We start from the raw sequence: 12,118 nt of genomic DNA, 5'->3' as shown, positions 1-12,118 counted from the left end.
TCCTAGCCCAAGATTACTTCAGAATGTCAATAATAGATCATGTTCATTTTTTAAAAAACTAATAAATTCAAATTAAATAGATGCTCACATTTACAGATAATTATTGAAACTGCATTTATCTAAATACTAAGTTCTTAATAGGAGGAAACTTTCAGTGTTGAAGTTATCACTAGTGATGTTTCTAAGTCTTCATGACGTTATTAGTAAAATGAGCATCGTAACAATGACATCCGAGAGTTACTGTAAAGATTTAATGGGTCTTATTTAGACAGCATGTAATCTGGGCCAGACACTGGGAAGAGGCACAGCAGAGGTGTTCATAGTTGCAGCAGTGATGATGACAGTGACGATGATGACGAAGATGGTAAATACAGCTAACATAGGACTTACTACACACCAGGCACTGTTCTAAACATTTTGCACATGTTAACTCCTTTAGTATATTATTATCTGTAGTAAGCACTCAGTAATAATCTGTGGCCTCTTCAAATGTGGTATTGTGTGTGAGTTCCCTACATGCCTGAGCTCCACTGAATTTTTATTCAGACTCAGTGACTATGAAAAGGTTTTGAAAAGTAGACAACTATAAATTGTAACATAACTGGTGGTTTAGATACAAAGGTTATTCTAAATGAAATAATTCCAATGTGTTTTCAGATTGTATGCCAAGCTTGTTCATCAAATAAATATGGATTAGATTACCTGAAAAATCAACCAGCAAGAGTATGTGAACATTGTTTCCAAGAACTGCAGAAATTAGGTAATATATAAGTAAAGATTTAATTGAAAATTCCATTATTCCCCAGATACTTTCAGGCAACCTTCTGAAAGAATCATCTTAGGCACATTAGCAAAATGATTGGTGATACTTCTCTCAAAATATTAAGTATCTTGCTTTCTTAACTTAGTTCAGCTTTCTTAACTCATATTTTGTGGTAATTCCAAGAAAGGTTGGACTGAAACTTATTTTTACTCTGAAAATGGTTTTGCTGAGGATCCTGATTATAGAAATGTAATCACAGGATAAAGTGCTTGGAGTAGTTATAGGGGAACTTTAACTTCCAAATAATTTTCAAGTTTCTAGTTTCACAACTGTGTGCTCATTACAAATCATTTTTATCTATTAGTAAAGTAACTCTCTATGGAAACATACTAGGTAGAACTTTGTTAGCCTTATTCTAATCACTTGGACTGATGTAGTGAGGTTTTATTTTACATCTAAATGTGCAGCTTTTCGCCAACTACAAAATGATAAATCATATCTGCCTGTTCATTATTTGCAAGTATCCATCCCTACAGTTAAGGTGAATGCAGTTCAGGTCTATATTTTAGGATGAGATCCTGAAACTTAAAGGATCTAAATTTTTAAAAGATTATCCTTCATGTTGATGAAGAATAGCTTTTCGTCATCAATGAGAATATCTAAATGAATATAACTAGATGACATGCCATTTCAGAATCCATATATTTATAGAGGAATCGTTTGTTATTATCTATATACATTTTCCAAAAAGACACGTCCACCTAATCTTTTGCCACACTTATGCTCCTCCCTTTGTTCTCTGGTTATATAATATACGCTCAAACATTCAAAATTCATTTTTGAATACTCCTCCCTCATCACACACACCCGTTTGGTCAGTAAATCTTGTCAAATTTATGTTTGAAAAACCTGTCTTGCTCTTGAATTCTTTATCCACCTCAGCCCTAACAAAGCCTTCATTATCTTTCATGTGGACTACTGTCCTAATTTCCTAACAGGTTTTTCTGCTGCAAATCCTTCCTCTTTCCTACTGCCAGATTTATTTTTCTAAATTCAGTCTGCTCGTGTTACTTCCCAGCCCAAAAGGCCTTTGATTTCCCACTGCCTAAAAGACAGTCCTTAGAACCAGCCATTTTTTTCCCAGCCTCACCTCCAAATAGATGAACTAATTTCATATCTGTGTGCTTTTGCTTATGCTGACTTGTCTTCATGGAGTGTTCTTCCTCCACTTTTTAGCTTGGCAAACTCCTACTTATACCTTAACGCTAACTCAGAACTCTCATTCTTTTCCCAGCTTTCCTTGAACCTCTGCAGTGAAAATTAATTACTTCCTCATCTTGTCTCATAGTCCCTTTTCTAGCATTTTGTTCATTGTAATATTATTTGGTCATGTATCTGGATACTAAATGATGTTGTCAGTTTGGTTTTTTTTTAAAGTCAGGAGGGAAATTTTTTCAATTTTTTATAAAGTTGGTAGTACATAAACATGTTTCAGAATTCTTAAGGCGCAAAAGGTCAATCCTTTCGTATGGCTTGCAGTTGAAAAAGTATAAAATCATAGACAGTGGGAAGTCTTCCTCCCACTCAACTTCTAGCCTGGGGAAGTGTCATAAGTTTCTTAAGTATCCTTCCATGGATATTTATGCAACAACGTTTATTGATTTGGATTAAATTGAATTGCAGAATGCTTACCATTGGTTATATAAGTGTACCCGATTTGTTTTAGATCACCAGAACTCTCCTAAGATTGGATCTCCTGGAAATCACAAATCTCCTTCAAGCACCTTATCATCAGTCTTACATAGTATTCCATCAGGGAGGAAACAGAAAAAAATCCCAGCTGCTCTCAAAGAAGTAAGTGTTTCCATTAGACTTGCAACCTGATAGAGGCTGAATTATTCATACACTTATAATACACTATTTTTCTTTCATAAAGGAAGACGTCATTTCCCACCACTATTAAGACATGCATTTTAATACTGGTAATGGATGTGGTTGAGGCCTCACTATCTTGCTTGATCTCCCTTATGACCTGAGTCATTTAGAAAATGCCTGTTGAAAGGTTTGGAGAACATTTTATAGCAATGATAGAAAGGAAAGATAACTTGGACACGTGTGAATTTTTAAAATTACTTTGAGGAGACCCCTTCCTTTCTCCTTTGAGGAGAGGGAAGAAGTCTACAGAATATTTGGGGCATTTTATTAGCATTTACTCATCTGCATGGCTTGTTTTTTATAGGCATTAGTTGGTTATATACAGCTGATATCACTGATAGTACGTTGTTCTTCCTTTAACTTAAAAAAATTTTAAGTGATAATAGACTACAGAGTTAGACCTGCCACTGGACTAAATCCACAGGCATCAATGATACCCTATCCCAGTTCCTCAAAATCAGGTGTTCAGTCAGCCAGTGTCAAGAATTCAGACAGTCCTGCCTTTCTGGTCACTCCTATTTTGATTTTTATTAATTCGTTCTACCTATGCTAGTTCTGTGGCCAGGAGAGTAGTTTTAAATTCTCTTCTCTTGCTTGGTTGCTGTGGAGGTCTTCTATCATGGAAAAGCAAACAGCTCTAAAACTTTTACCAGGATCATGTTTCTCATGTAAAGTTGAGTGTATTTCATCATGGCCATTGAAACACTAGGCAGTGATTTATAGCCAATCTCATGCTATAGTAAGAATAGGACTTACAGTTCCATTTGCCAAGTTTCATGTGGAACTGGGTAAGCCAACTGAGTGAATACCCCTGAACTCTATTTCTTCCATCACACAGTTCCTGAATCTATATCTACATTCAAAAACCTTAAGGTTCTTAACCAACCAAATTAATGTTAAGTTCTCTGTAATTTTTCACCTCTCCATGCTGATGTCACATTTTAAAAATATAATTCTTACCTGTGCTCCCCTCTTTAGTCGAAACTCCACAGCACTGGCTACCAAAGCTCGTTATGGTCTATAGACTAGACTCAACCTAATTCCAATCCTTTTTTGTACATCTTTCCACCCAGCCACACAAACAGGCCTTCCTGGCTGCAGCCATTTCTCCCTTGACTCCACTGGTTCTCAAAGCATCCTCCAGAGCGGCAGCAGCACCGCCTGGGAACTTATAGAAATGCAGATTCCTGGACCCACCCACACTGTATGGAATCAGAAACTTTAACCAGCATTCTTGGTGATTCAGATATATGTCTACTAAAGTTTGAGAGCCATTGCCTTGCTCCTTTGTGGTCACATGGGGAAATTTATCCAGTTAAGTGCTATAAAAGTCAAAGTAGTCTCCTCAGAAAGCTGTGTTTTTTGTCTTTTTTTTAAAAACTGAGGTGATATTCACATAACATATAATTAACCATTTTAAAATATACAGTTCAGTAGTATTTGGTGTATTCACAGTGATGTGTAACTGACATATTGCTCCAATTTCAAAACTTTTTCATCACCTCATAAGAATACCGTGTCTGCTAAGTAATCAGTCCCCACTATCCCCTCCCTCCAACCCCTGGCAACCATGGATCTGCTCTATGTATTTGCCTATTCTGGATCTATCATATAAAAGGAGTCATACAATATATGACCCTTGTGTCTGGCTTCTTTCACTTAGCACAATGTTTTTGAGGTTCATCTGAGTTATAGCATGTGTCAGCACTTTGTTTCTTTTTATGTCTGAATAGTACTCCTTTTTATGTACGTACTACAACTTAGCCATTCATCGGTTGATGGACACTTGGGTTGTTTCCACCTTTTGGCTATTGTGAATAATGCTGCTATAAACATTTGTGTACAGATTTCCATGTGGACCTATGTTTCCATTTGTCTTGGTTATATACCTAGGAGTGAAATTGCTTGATCATACAGTAATTCTATATTTAACTTTTTGAGGAATTAGGGAGTTGTGTTCTTATTCCAGTGATGTTCAGTACATTTTTCGAAATTCCTCTTTTTTAAAATTACATACATTCAGAGCGTCAGCACCCTCAGTAATGGCAGGCTGCATCTCTTGAGTTGGATTTCATTCATTCATTCATTCATTCATTCATTTATTTATTTATTTTTTGCGGTACGCGGGCCTCTCACTGTTGTGGCCTCTCCCATTGCGGAGCACAGGCTCTGGATGCGCAGGCTCAGCGGCCATGGCTCACGGGCCCAGCCGCTCTGCAGCATGTGGGATCTTCCCGGACCGGGGCACGAACCCATGTCCCCTGCATCGGCAGGCGGACTCTCAACCACTGCGCCACCAGGGAAGCCCTATTTTTTATTTTTATTTTTTATTTGTTATTTATTTACTTTTTAAAATTAATTTATTTAATTTATTTATTTTTGGCTGCTTTGGTTCTTCATTGCTGTGCATGGCTTCTCTAGTTGCTGCAAGCGGGGGCTACTCTTTGGTGTGGTGCGCGGACTTCTCATAGCGGTGGCTTCTATTGTTGCACAGCACGGGCTCTAGGCACGTGGGCTTCAGTAGTTGTGGCTCATGGGCTAACTAATTGTGGCTCGTGGGCTCTAGAGCGCAGGCTCAGTAGTTGTGGCGCATGGGCTTAGTTGCTCTGCAGCATGTGGGATCTTCCCGGACCAGTGCTCAAAACCGTGTCCCCTGCATTGGCAGGTGGATTCTTAACCACTGCCCCACCAGGGAAACCCATTTATTTTTTAAATAAATCATTGGAAGGAAAGTTTTGTGAATCAATTAGGTGATTAAGCTGGTTAACACCAATTTTGCTTTTAAAAAGATAATAGAGGACTATGTATGACTATTCAGTATTGGGATTAATCTTGTATGGCTAATAAATTAATTATAAAATATTCCAAAAGAGTAATGTACCAAATATTTTGGGCAATGATAGTAACACTTAACATAAGTACATAGTGGGTATCCCAGTGTGACTACATTTTAAGAGAAACTTCCTTTAAATATAAACATTTTAGTTTTTTTTTTTTTAATTACTTAGTAGTCTTATACAGGGATGTTATTTCTGTATACAAATTTACTTGCACTTGAGAGATATTTCTAATTTAACATTAGATATAAATTTTCCACTTGGGACTTCTCTGGCAGTCCAGTGGTTAAGACTCCACGCTCCCAATGCAGGGGGCACGGGTTCGATCCCTGGTCAGGGAACAAAGATTGTACATGTCACAGGGCAACTAAGCCCACGTGCCACAACTACAGAGCCCACATGCTCTGGAGCCCAGGAGCCACAGCTAGAGAGAAGCCCGAGTGCTGCAACTAAGAGCCCTCATGCATCAACGAAAGATCCTGCGTGCCACAATAAGACCCGACACAGCCAAAAATAATAAATACATAAATAAATAATTTTTAAAAAATCACCATTAATAATAGAATTTTCTGGGAATTCCCTGGTGGTCCAGTGGTTAGGACTCTGTGCTTTCACTGCCAGGGCCCGGGTTTGATCCCTGGTCAGGAAACTAAGATCCCGCAAGCCACGCAGGCATGGCCAAAAAAAAAAAAAAAGAATTTTCTATTTACTTTTGTATTGATAAAGTTTTTAGAAATCCAAAAAGTTATTTCAGGAACTGAGTTAAAGGTTTAAGTAATTTTCCCTAACACCCAAAATAAGAAGAGCAATAAACAATATATACTGTCCCAAAATACAGCTTTAAAAAGGCATTTTTCTGGAGTGGGTGTGGAGAAAATGGAACCCTCTTGCACTCTTGGTGGGAATGTAAGTTGATACAGCCACTATGGAGAACAGTATGGAGGTTCCTTAAAAAACTAAAACTAGAGCTACCATATGACCCAGCAATCCCACTACTGGGCATATACCCTGAGAAAACCATAATTCAAAAAGAGTCATGTACCACAATGTTCATTGCAGCTCTATTTACAATAGCCAGGACATGGAAGCGGCACATATATACAATGGAATATTCCTCAGCCATAAAAAGAAACGGAATTATTTGTAGTGAGGTGGATGGACCTAGAGTCTGTCATACAGAGTGAAGTAAGTCAAAAAGAGAAAAACAAATACCGTATGTTATCACATATATATGGAATCTAAAAAAAAAAAGGTTCTGAAGAACCTAGGGGCAGGACAGGAATGAAGATGCTGACGTAGAGAATGGACTTGAGAACATGGGGAGGGGGAAGGGTAAGCTGGGACGAAATGAGAGAGTGGCATGGACATATATACACTACCAAATGTAAAATAGATAGCTAGTGGGAAGCAGCCACATAGCACAGCAAGATCAGCTCAGTGCTTTGTGACCACCTAGAGGGGTGGGATAGGGAGGGTGGGAGGGAGATGCAAGAGGGAGGAGATATGGGATATATGTATATGTATAGCTGATTCACTTTGTTGTACAGCAGAAACTAACACAATACTGTAAAGCAATTATACTCTAATAAAGATGTTAAAAAATAAAGTGGATGGATCTTAAAAAAAAATAAAAGGCATTTTTGACATGTGGAATTATTATTCATCTTCTGGCAACCGAGAAAATACAGGTGAACCCACAAAGAAACACATACATGCAAGCACAGTTAAACCAGGTAAAATTCTGGAATTGCTTCTAAAAGGAAGGATTTTATGCCCATGGCATGGCAGTATTCAATTTGTACAGCAGCAGATTTTGAAAATAAACAATTTCATTCTGAAACATGATATTCTTATTATGGTTATTGCTTTCAGCACCAATGATCAAAAGCAATTTTGTGATTTTAAATTTTGTTTTTGTATGAAAACTATTAAACTGTGTGTGGGGTTTGCTTACCTAGGTATCAGCAAACACAGAAGATTCTTCTATGAGTGGCTACTTGTACAGATCAAAGGGCAATAAAAAACCTTGGAAACACTTGTGGTTTGTCATAAAAAATAAAGTGCTATATACGTATGCTGCAAGTGAGGTAAGATCTGAAATCTAAACATGAATAATTTGAGGGTCTTGTTTTATAATGCTACCTGGAAATAATTACGTTTGCCTAATTTGTCTCTGTTTTTTGTTTTGCTTTGCTTTGGGAGGGGGGAGATGTTGCTGTTATTTTTGACATGAACAGTGTCCTTGTTTTGTATCTAAAGAGCTCTTACTCAAAAATGTTAGGAATTTTCCATAGTGTTAAAATGTAAGTTTGGGGAGTGTCATGTGACTACTGACTACTTCACTAAAGGCAGAGGTTCGGTGGGACTGGGGTAATCACCTTTCTGAGCTACATTTTCTGCATCCATAAAATGAAAGTAATATAATTACTTACCTCCTGTGGTTGTAGAGAAATAATGTAAAATTCAGTGGATATGAACACACTGAAAACTGTCTGGCACAGTGTCTGGCTCATGGTGTAGGTGGGGCAGGGGTGTCCCAATAAATATCGTTGAATAAATGAAAGGTGAATAAGTTGCTAGAATTACCATTGTTTTATATATATGTATTTGAAACTAAATTGGAGTTACATAGATCAAGAGTTAGCAGATCTGAATTTTGTATCAATTTAGAAACCCATCTCCTTTTGTGTCTTTGTAAATCTAGGACGTGGCAGCTCTGGAGAGTCAACCTTTACTAGGATTCACTGTCACTCAAGTCAAAGATGAGAATTCAGAGTCGAGAGTGTTTCAGTTACTGCACAAAAACATGTTATTTTATGTATTCAAAGCAGATGATGCTCACTCGGCTCAGAAGTAAGTAATTTAGACATATTTTTCTTTCATACATTAGATTTCAAGTTGTTACTTTAACTGATTGATTTTAAAAATAACCTACTTCCATGCATGGAAACAACGAAGAACTTAAATCAGACATACAATTTAGAAAGAATTTAATGTATTATTCAGACTCTTTAGAATTGTTTTAAAGACAGGCAAGAGTATCTGGAATATTTTCAGGAGGCAGAGAGGAAAAGAAAATAGGTAGTTCTGTCCAAAATATTTTGTGTACACATGACCTTCAAGGAAGCAGCATGATTCTCCTCTGCTGAAAGGAAGGGAAGCTGAGGTTATTTGACCTCTCCTCCAATGAGGTTAAGAATCTTCTCTTGAAACATTCCGGGACTTTGGCAATCCAATGATTCAATTGTGCCATGGAACAGCAGGGGTTTAAACAGCTGCTTGCTGACTTACTCCTTTGGGGAAAAGGTCAAACACATTAAGAGGCTCCCATGCTGTTCCCAATGACTGAGTAGAAAGAAATGGATATCATTTTAGGTGGAAAAGGCTGAAATAGTCTCTTCAAAATTCCAACAAGAATATTTATTTAGGTGTCATGAGATTGCTTAACATAGAGAAGCATATCTCTGTGAAACTGAGGTCCTTTCTGAACCAAACAATTCAGTTCGCCTCCCTTTCATTTGATTTTCATTTTGGCCTCACAAAATATACATTTTATTTTCACTAAGAGGTGCTTATGTTTTCTCAATACGCTTTAAAAGTGCATGCAGATCAAAAAGAATACTTTAAATAAGCCAGGCTTGTCTTTTCTTTAGGCAGTTAAAATTAATGTACCAGAATTACACATGTTCCTGAATAATAATCAGGTACTTTTGAGTACTGAAGAATATTTTTAAATTATGACACAACTATTTTTTCTTTAAAAAATAGTTACTTGGGGCTTCCCTGGTGGCGCAGTGGTTGAGAGTCCGCCTGCCGATGCAGGGGACACGGGTTCGTGCCCCGGGCCGGGAGGATCCCACATGCCGCGGAGCGGCTGGGCCCGTGAGCCATGGCCGCTGAGCCTGCGCGTCCGGACCCTGCGTGTCCGGAGCCTGTGCTCCGCAACGGGAGAGGCCACAACAGTTAGAGGCCCGCGTACCACAAAAAAAAATAAAATAAAATAAAAAATAAAAAATAGTTACTTGGATAAAATAGTAATTGCCCTAAAATTCTGTTGGATATTATATTTCTCATCATTTTTACCTGAATTCATCATCAAGCTGATAAGCTTTTGAATATATATCTTTATGTCATTAAGTTGACAAGATAGAAAGCCCTTCAAGACAGAGCTGAATGTAGTTGGGTGAAGGGTATCAGCTTACTTGTTATTTAGAATTAATACAGGCTAATTTATAAATTTCTCTTTACGTTAATATCATATGCGTTGCTGTATTTGCACATTATAGAATATTAAAATGTGTTAATTTTAATGGAAACTTTTGACTTTTAAAAAGCCTTTTTATTATGGTATAACTTATATTCCATTTGCATTAAAAAATTTTTTTTAAATTCCATCCTTAAAATGTGAGATAAATCTGCTACAGGCTACTTTTACTAATTACATTGAATGATTGCAAGTGTTCATGGTAAGTTTAGAAGCCATTACACTACTGGGGAGGTACAAAGAAACTACCTCCAAGTGTCTTCTGAATAATTGTAGCTGTGTATATTGTCAAATAAAACTTTTGAGGCAAAAGAATTTTAGAAAGACTTCTATGAAAGTGAGACACTTTTATATTGCATGCAAACTTTAGATCAACTGAGAGTAGACTACTAGATGCTAGATTCCCTTTCACTGAAAATATTAGAATAGGTCTGGACTACAGATGCCCAAGGAGTCTCTGGTTGGTAGAATTAAGAGATGAGGAGACAGGGACAGAGCTAGTATTCCCAAAGGCAGAACGGGGGTTAAATAAAGGCCTCTGCAGATATATCCACTTCCAAAATCAATTAGATGGGATCAGTAGAACTTCATAGAGCCTTTACATGGAATGGCCCCTTCCTCATGCTTCAAAGAAATAAGAGATGCACAGGAATTCCCTGGTGGTCCAGTGGTTAGGACCCGGCGCTTTCACTGTCAGGGCCCGGGCTCTATCCCTGGTTGGGGAACTGAGATCCTGCAAGCTGTGTGGTGTGGCCAAAACAGAGAAAGAAGTAAGAGATGCACTTTTCAGGCCAAAGTTTGGTCCAAATTACCAAATAAAGGGTAGTTCCATACATACAGAATTCTCATTTTCTATAGGAAAGATCTTAAATATACTGTTAGAGTAATTGGATCCACAGGCACAGCTATTATCTATACTGTCTTAACATATATTGGATGATTGTATTTTAAAATCTAACAAATCTCTCTTATAGGTGGATAGAAGCATTTCAAGAAGGCACAATATTGTAGCTGTATTTGTTTCATCTCTTGTGTGATTCCAAAAAGGTGGAATTTCATCAGAATAGAGTAAATGCAGAACAAAAATTTTAAATAAGTGAACACTGCCAAGATAAATCCAACCAAAATCTTCATCAAAGAAATTATTTTGCTAGGTATAAGGTAATTTTTATAAAATGTTTGTTTTTCATGTATGTTATTTATTAAAAATTTGATGTTTACTTAATGGTCAGAGTTATTTCTGAGACTCACACTGAATTCTAAAGTACCTTTTCTTTAGAAACCAGAAAACTTATCTTAATACTGTATTAGCTGTTTGTGACACAGTCCATACTGTTTTCTCAGTGTGTTTTACAGTGTTACTTTGTAACATTCTCACTAGTGGTAAGTCTTTGTAAATAAAAAAGACACATCAAGGAGCAAATTTCCATGCAGTGTTTGGTTTGGAAATTATGATTATAAAACAGCTGGTGAAAAAAACGCATGTCTTTGAATCAATAAATTTAGATGAATTTTTTATCTTTTAATGGAAAAACACATGGCCAATTTCTACCTCAGTAACTGTGAAATGAAATTCCAGTAAATTATCAAAAGTATTTCTACTATTATGTACCTCTTTTAGTATGAGATAATGTTACATTATCAAGGAATTATAGCAAAGGGATAGAATCTGAATTTTCATCTAACTCAACAATGAGTAGGAAAAAGGATGTTTCCATTTGCAGGGGAACACAAATAATCAACTCTATGGCCTTTACATTAAGTCTAATCTTTTTTTAAAAAACTACCATTTCAACGCAAACATAAGTGTATTATTTCTTTAAAAAGTAAAATATGGCAAGCATTATATTACATGATGTCCCTTGCTATTGTAAGTATTCTGAGTCCAAGTCAATGGTGGTATTTGTATCTAAAAAGAATGTTACATTTTCTATAATATTGTGATTTTTTAAATGAACTGGAATTACCATATCAAAAAACACAAATTCTAAGCCAGTATTAGCAGAAATTGTATAGTACCATTTTTTAAAGAATTTTTAATACCACTTTGTGTTATGTCCTCTCTGGTAATTAAAAAAGTATATTTTTCTTTAACCAACTGTCAGCGTACCTCATTAGGAAGGGTTTATATTCCTAATTTTGGTTCACATACTGTTTAACATATGAACTACTTTATATATAAAATTGATCAGCAGAAGTAAAATGAAATTAACACTATGATTAAAGTCATTCCTGATGTTCAAAATATACATTTATTGACTGAGCTTAAACTAAATATAAATTATCTTAAAAGGCAAGTTTATCCATAGAATATTTCAT

The 12,118-nt window shown here is 36.5% G+C and overlaps 1 protein-coding gene across 1 annotated transcript in view; it reads left to right on the top strand.

Annotated features, from left to right (window-relative positions):
• FGD6 (FYVE, RhoGEF and PH domain containing 6) overlaps positions 1-11,019 on the top strand; it is a gene marked incomplete at its 5' end in the record, with an annotated part of 111,645 nt that extends 100,626 nt beyond the window's left edge. The window contains 5 exon segments of the mRNA XM_079714795.1: positions 658-760; positions 2,490-2,617; positions 7,494-7,622; positions 8,240-8,388; positions 10,774-11,019. Coding sequence (XP_079570921.1) covers positions 658-760; positions 2,490-2,617; positions 7,494-7,622; positions 8,240-8,388; positions 10,774-10,810 — 546 coding nt within the window. The 3' untranslated portion in view covers positions 10,811-11,019.
• Between the last annotated feature and the right edge of the window lie 1,099 nt (positions 11,020-12,118).

This window comes from Hyperoodon ampullatus (genome assembly GCF_949752795.1).
Source record: "Hyperoodon ampullatus genome assembly, chromosome: 11".
NCBI lineage: Eukaryota > Metazoa > Chordata > Mammalia > Artiodactyla > Ziphiidae > Hyperoodon > Hyperoodon ampullatus.
Note: the sequence above shows the minus strand (reverse complement) of the source record. Positions and strands in the feature narration are given on the sequence as shown.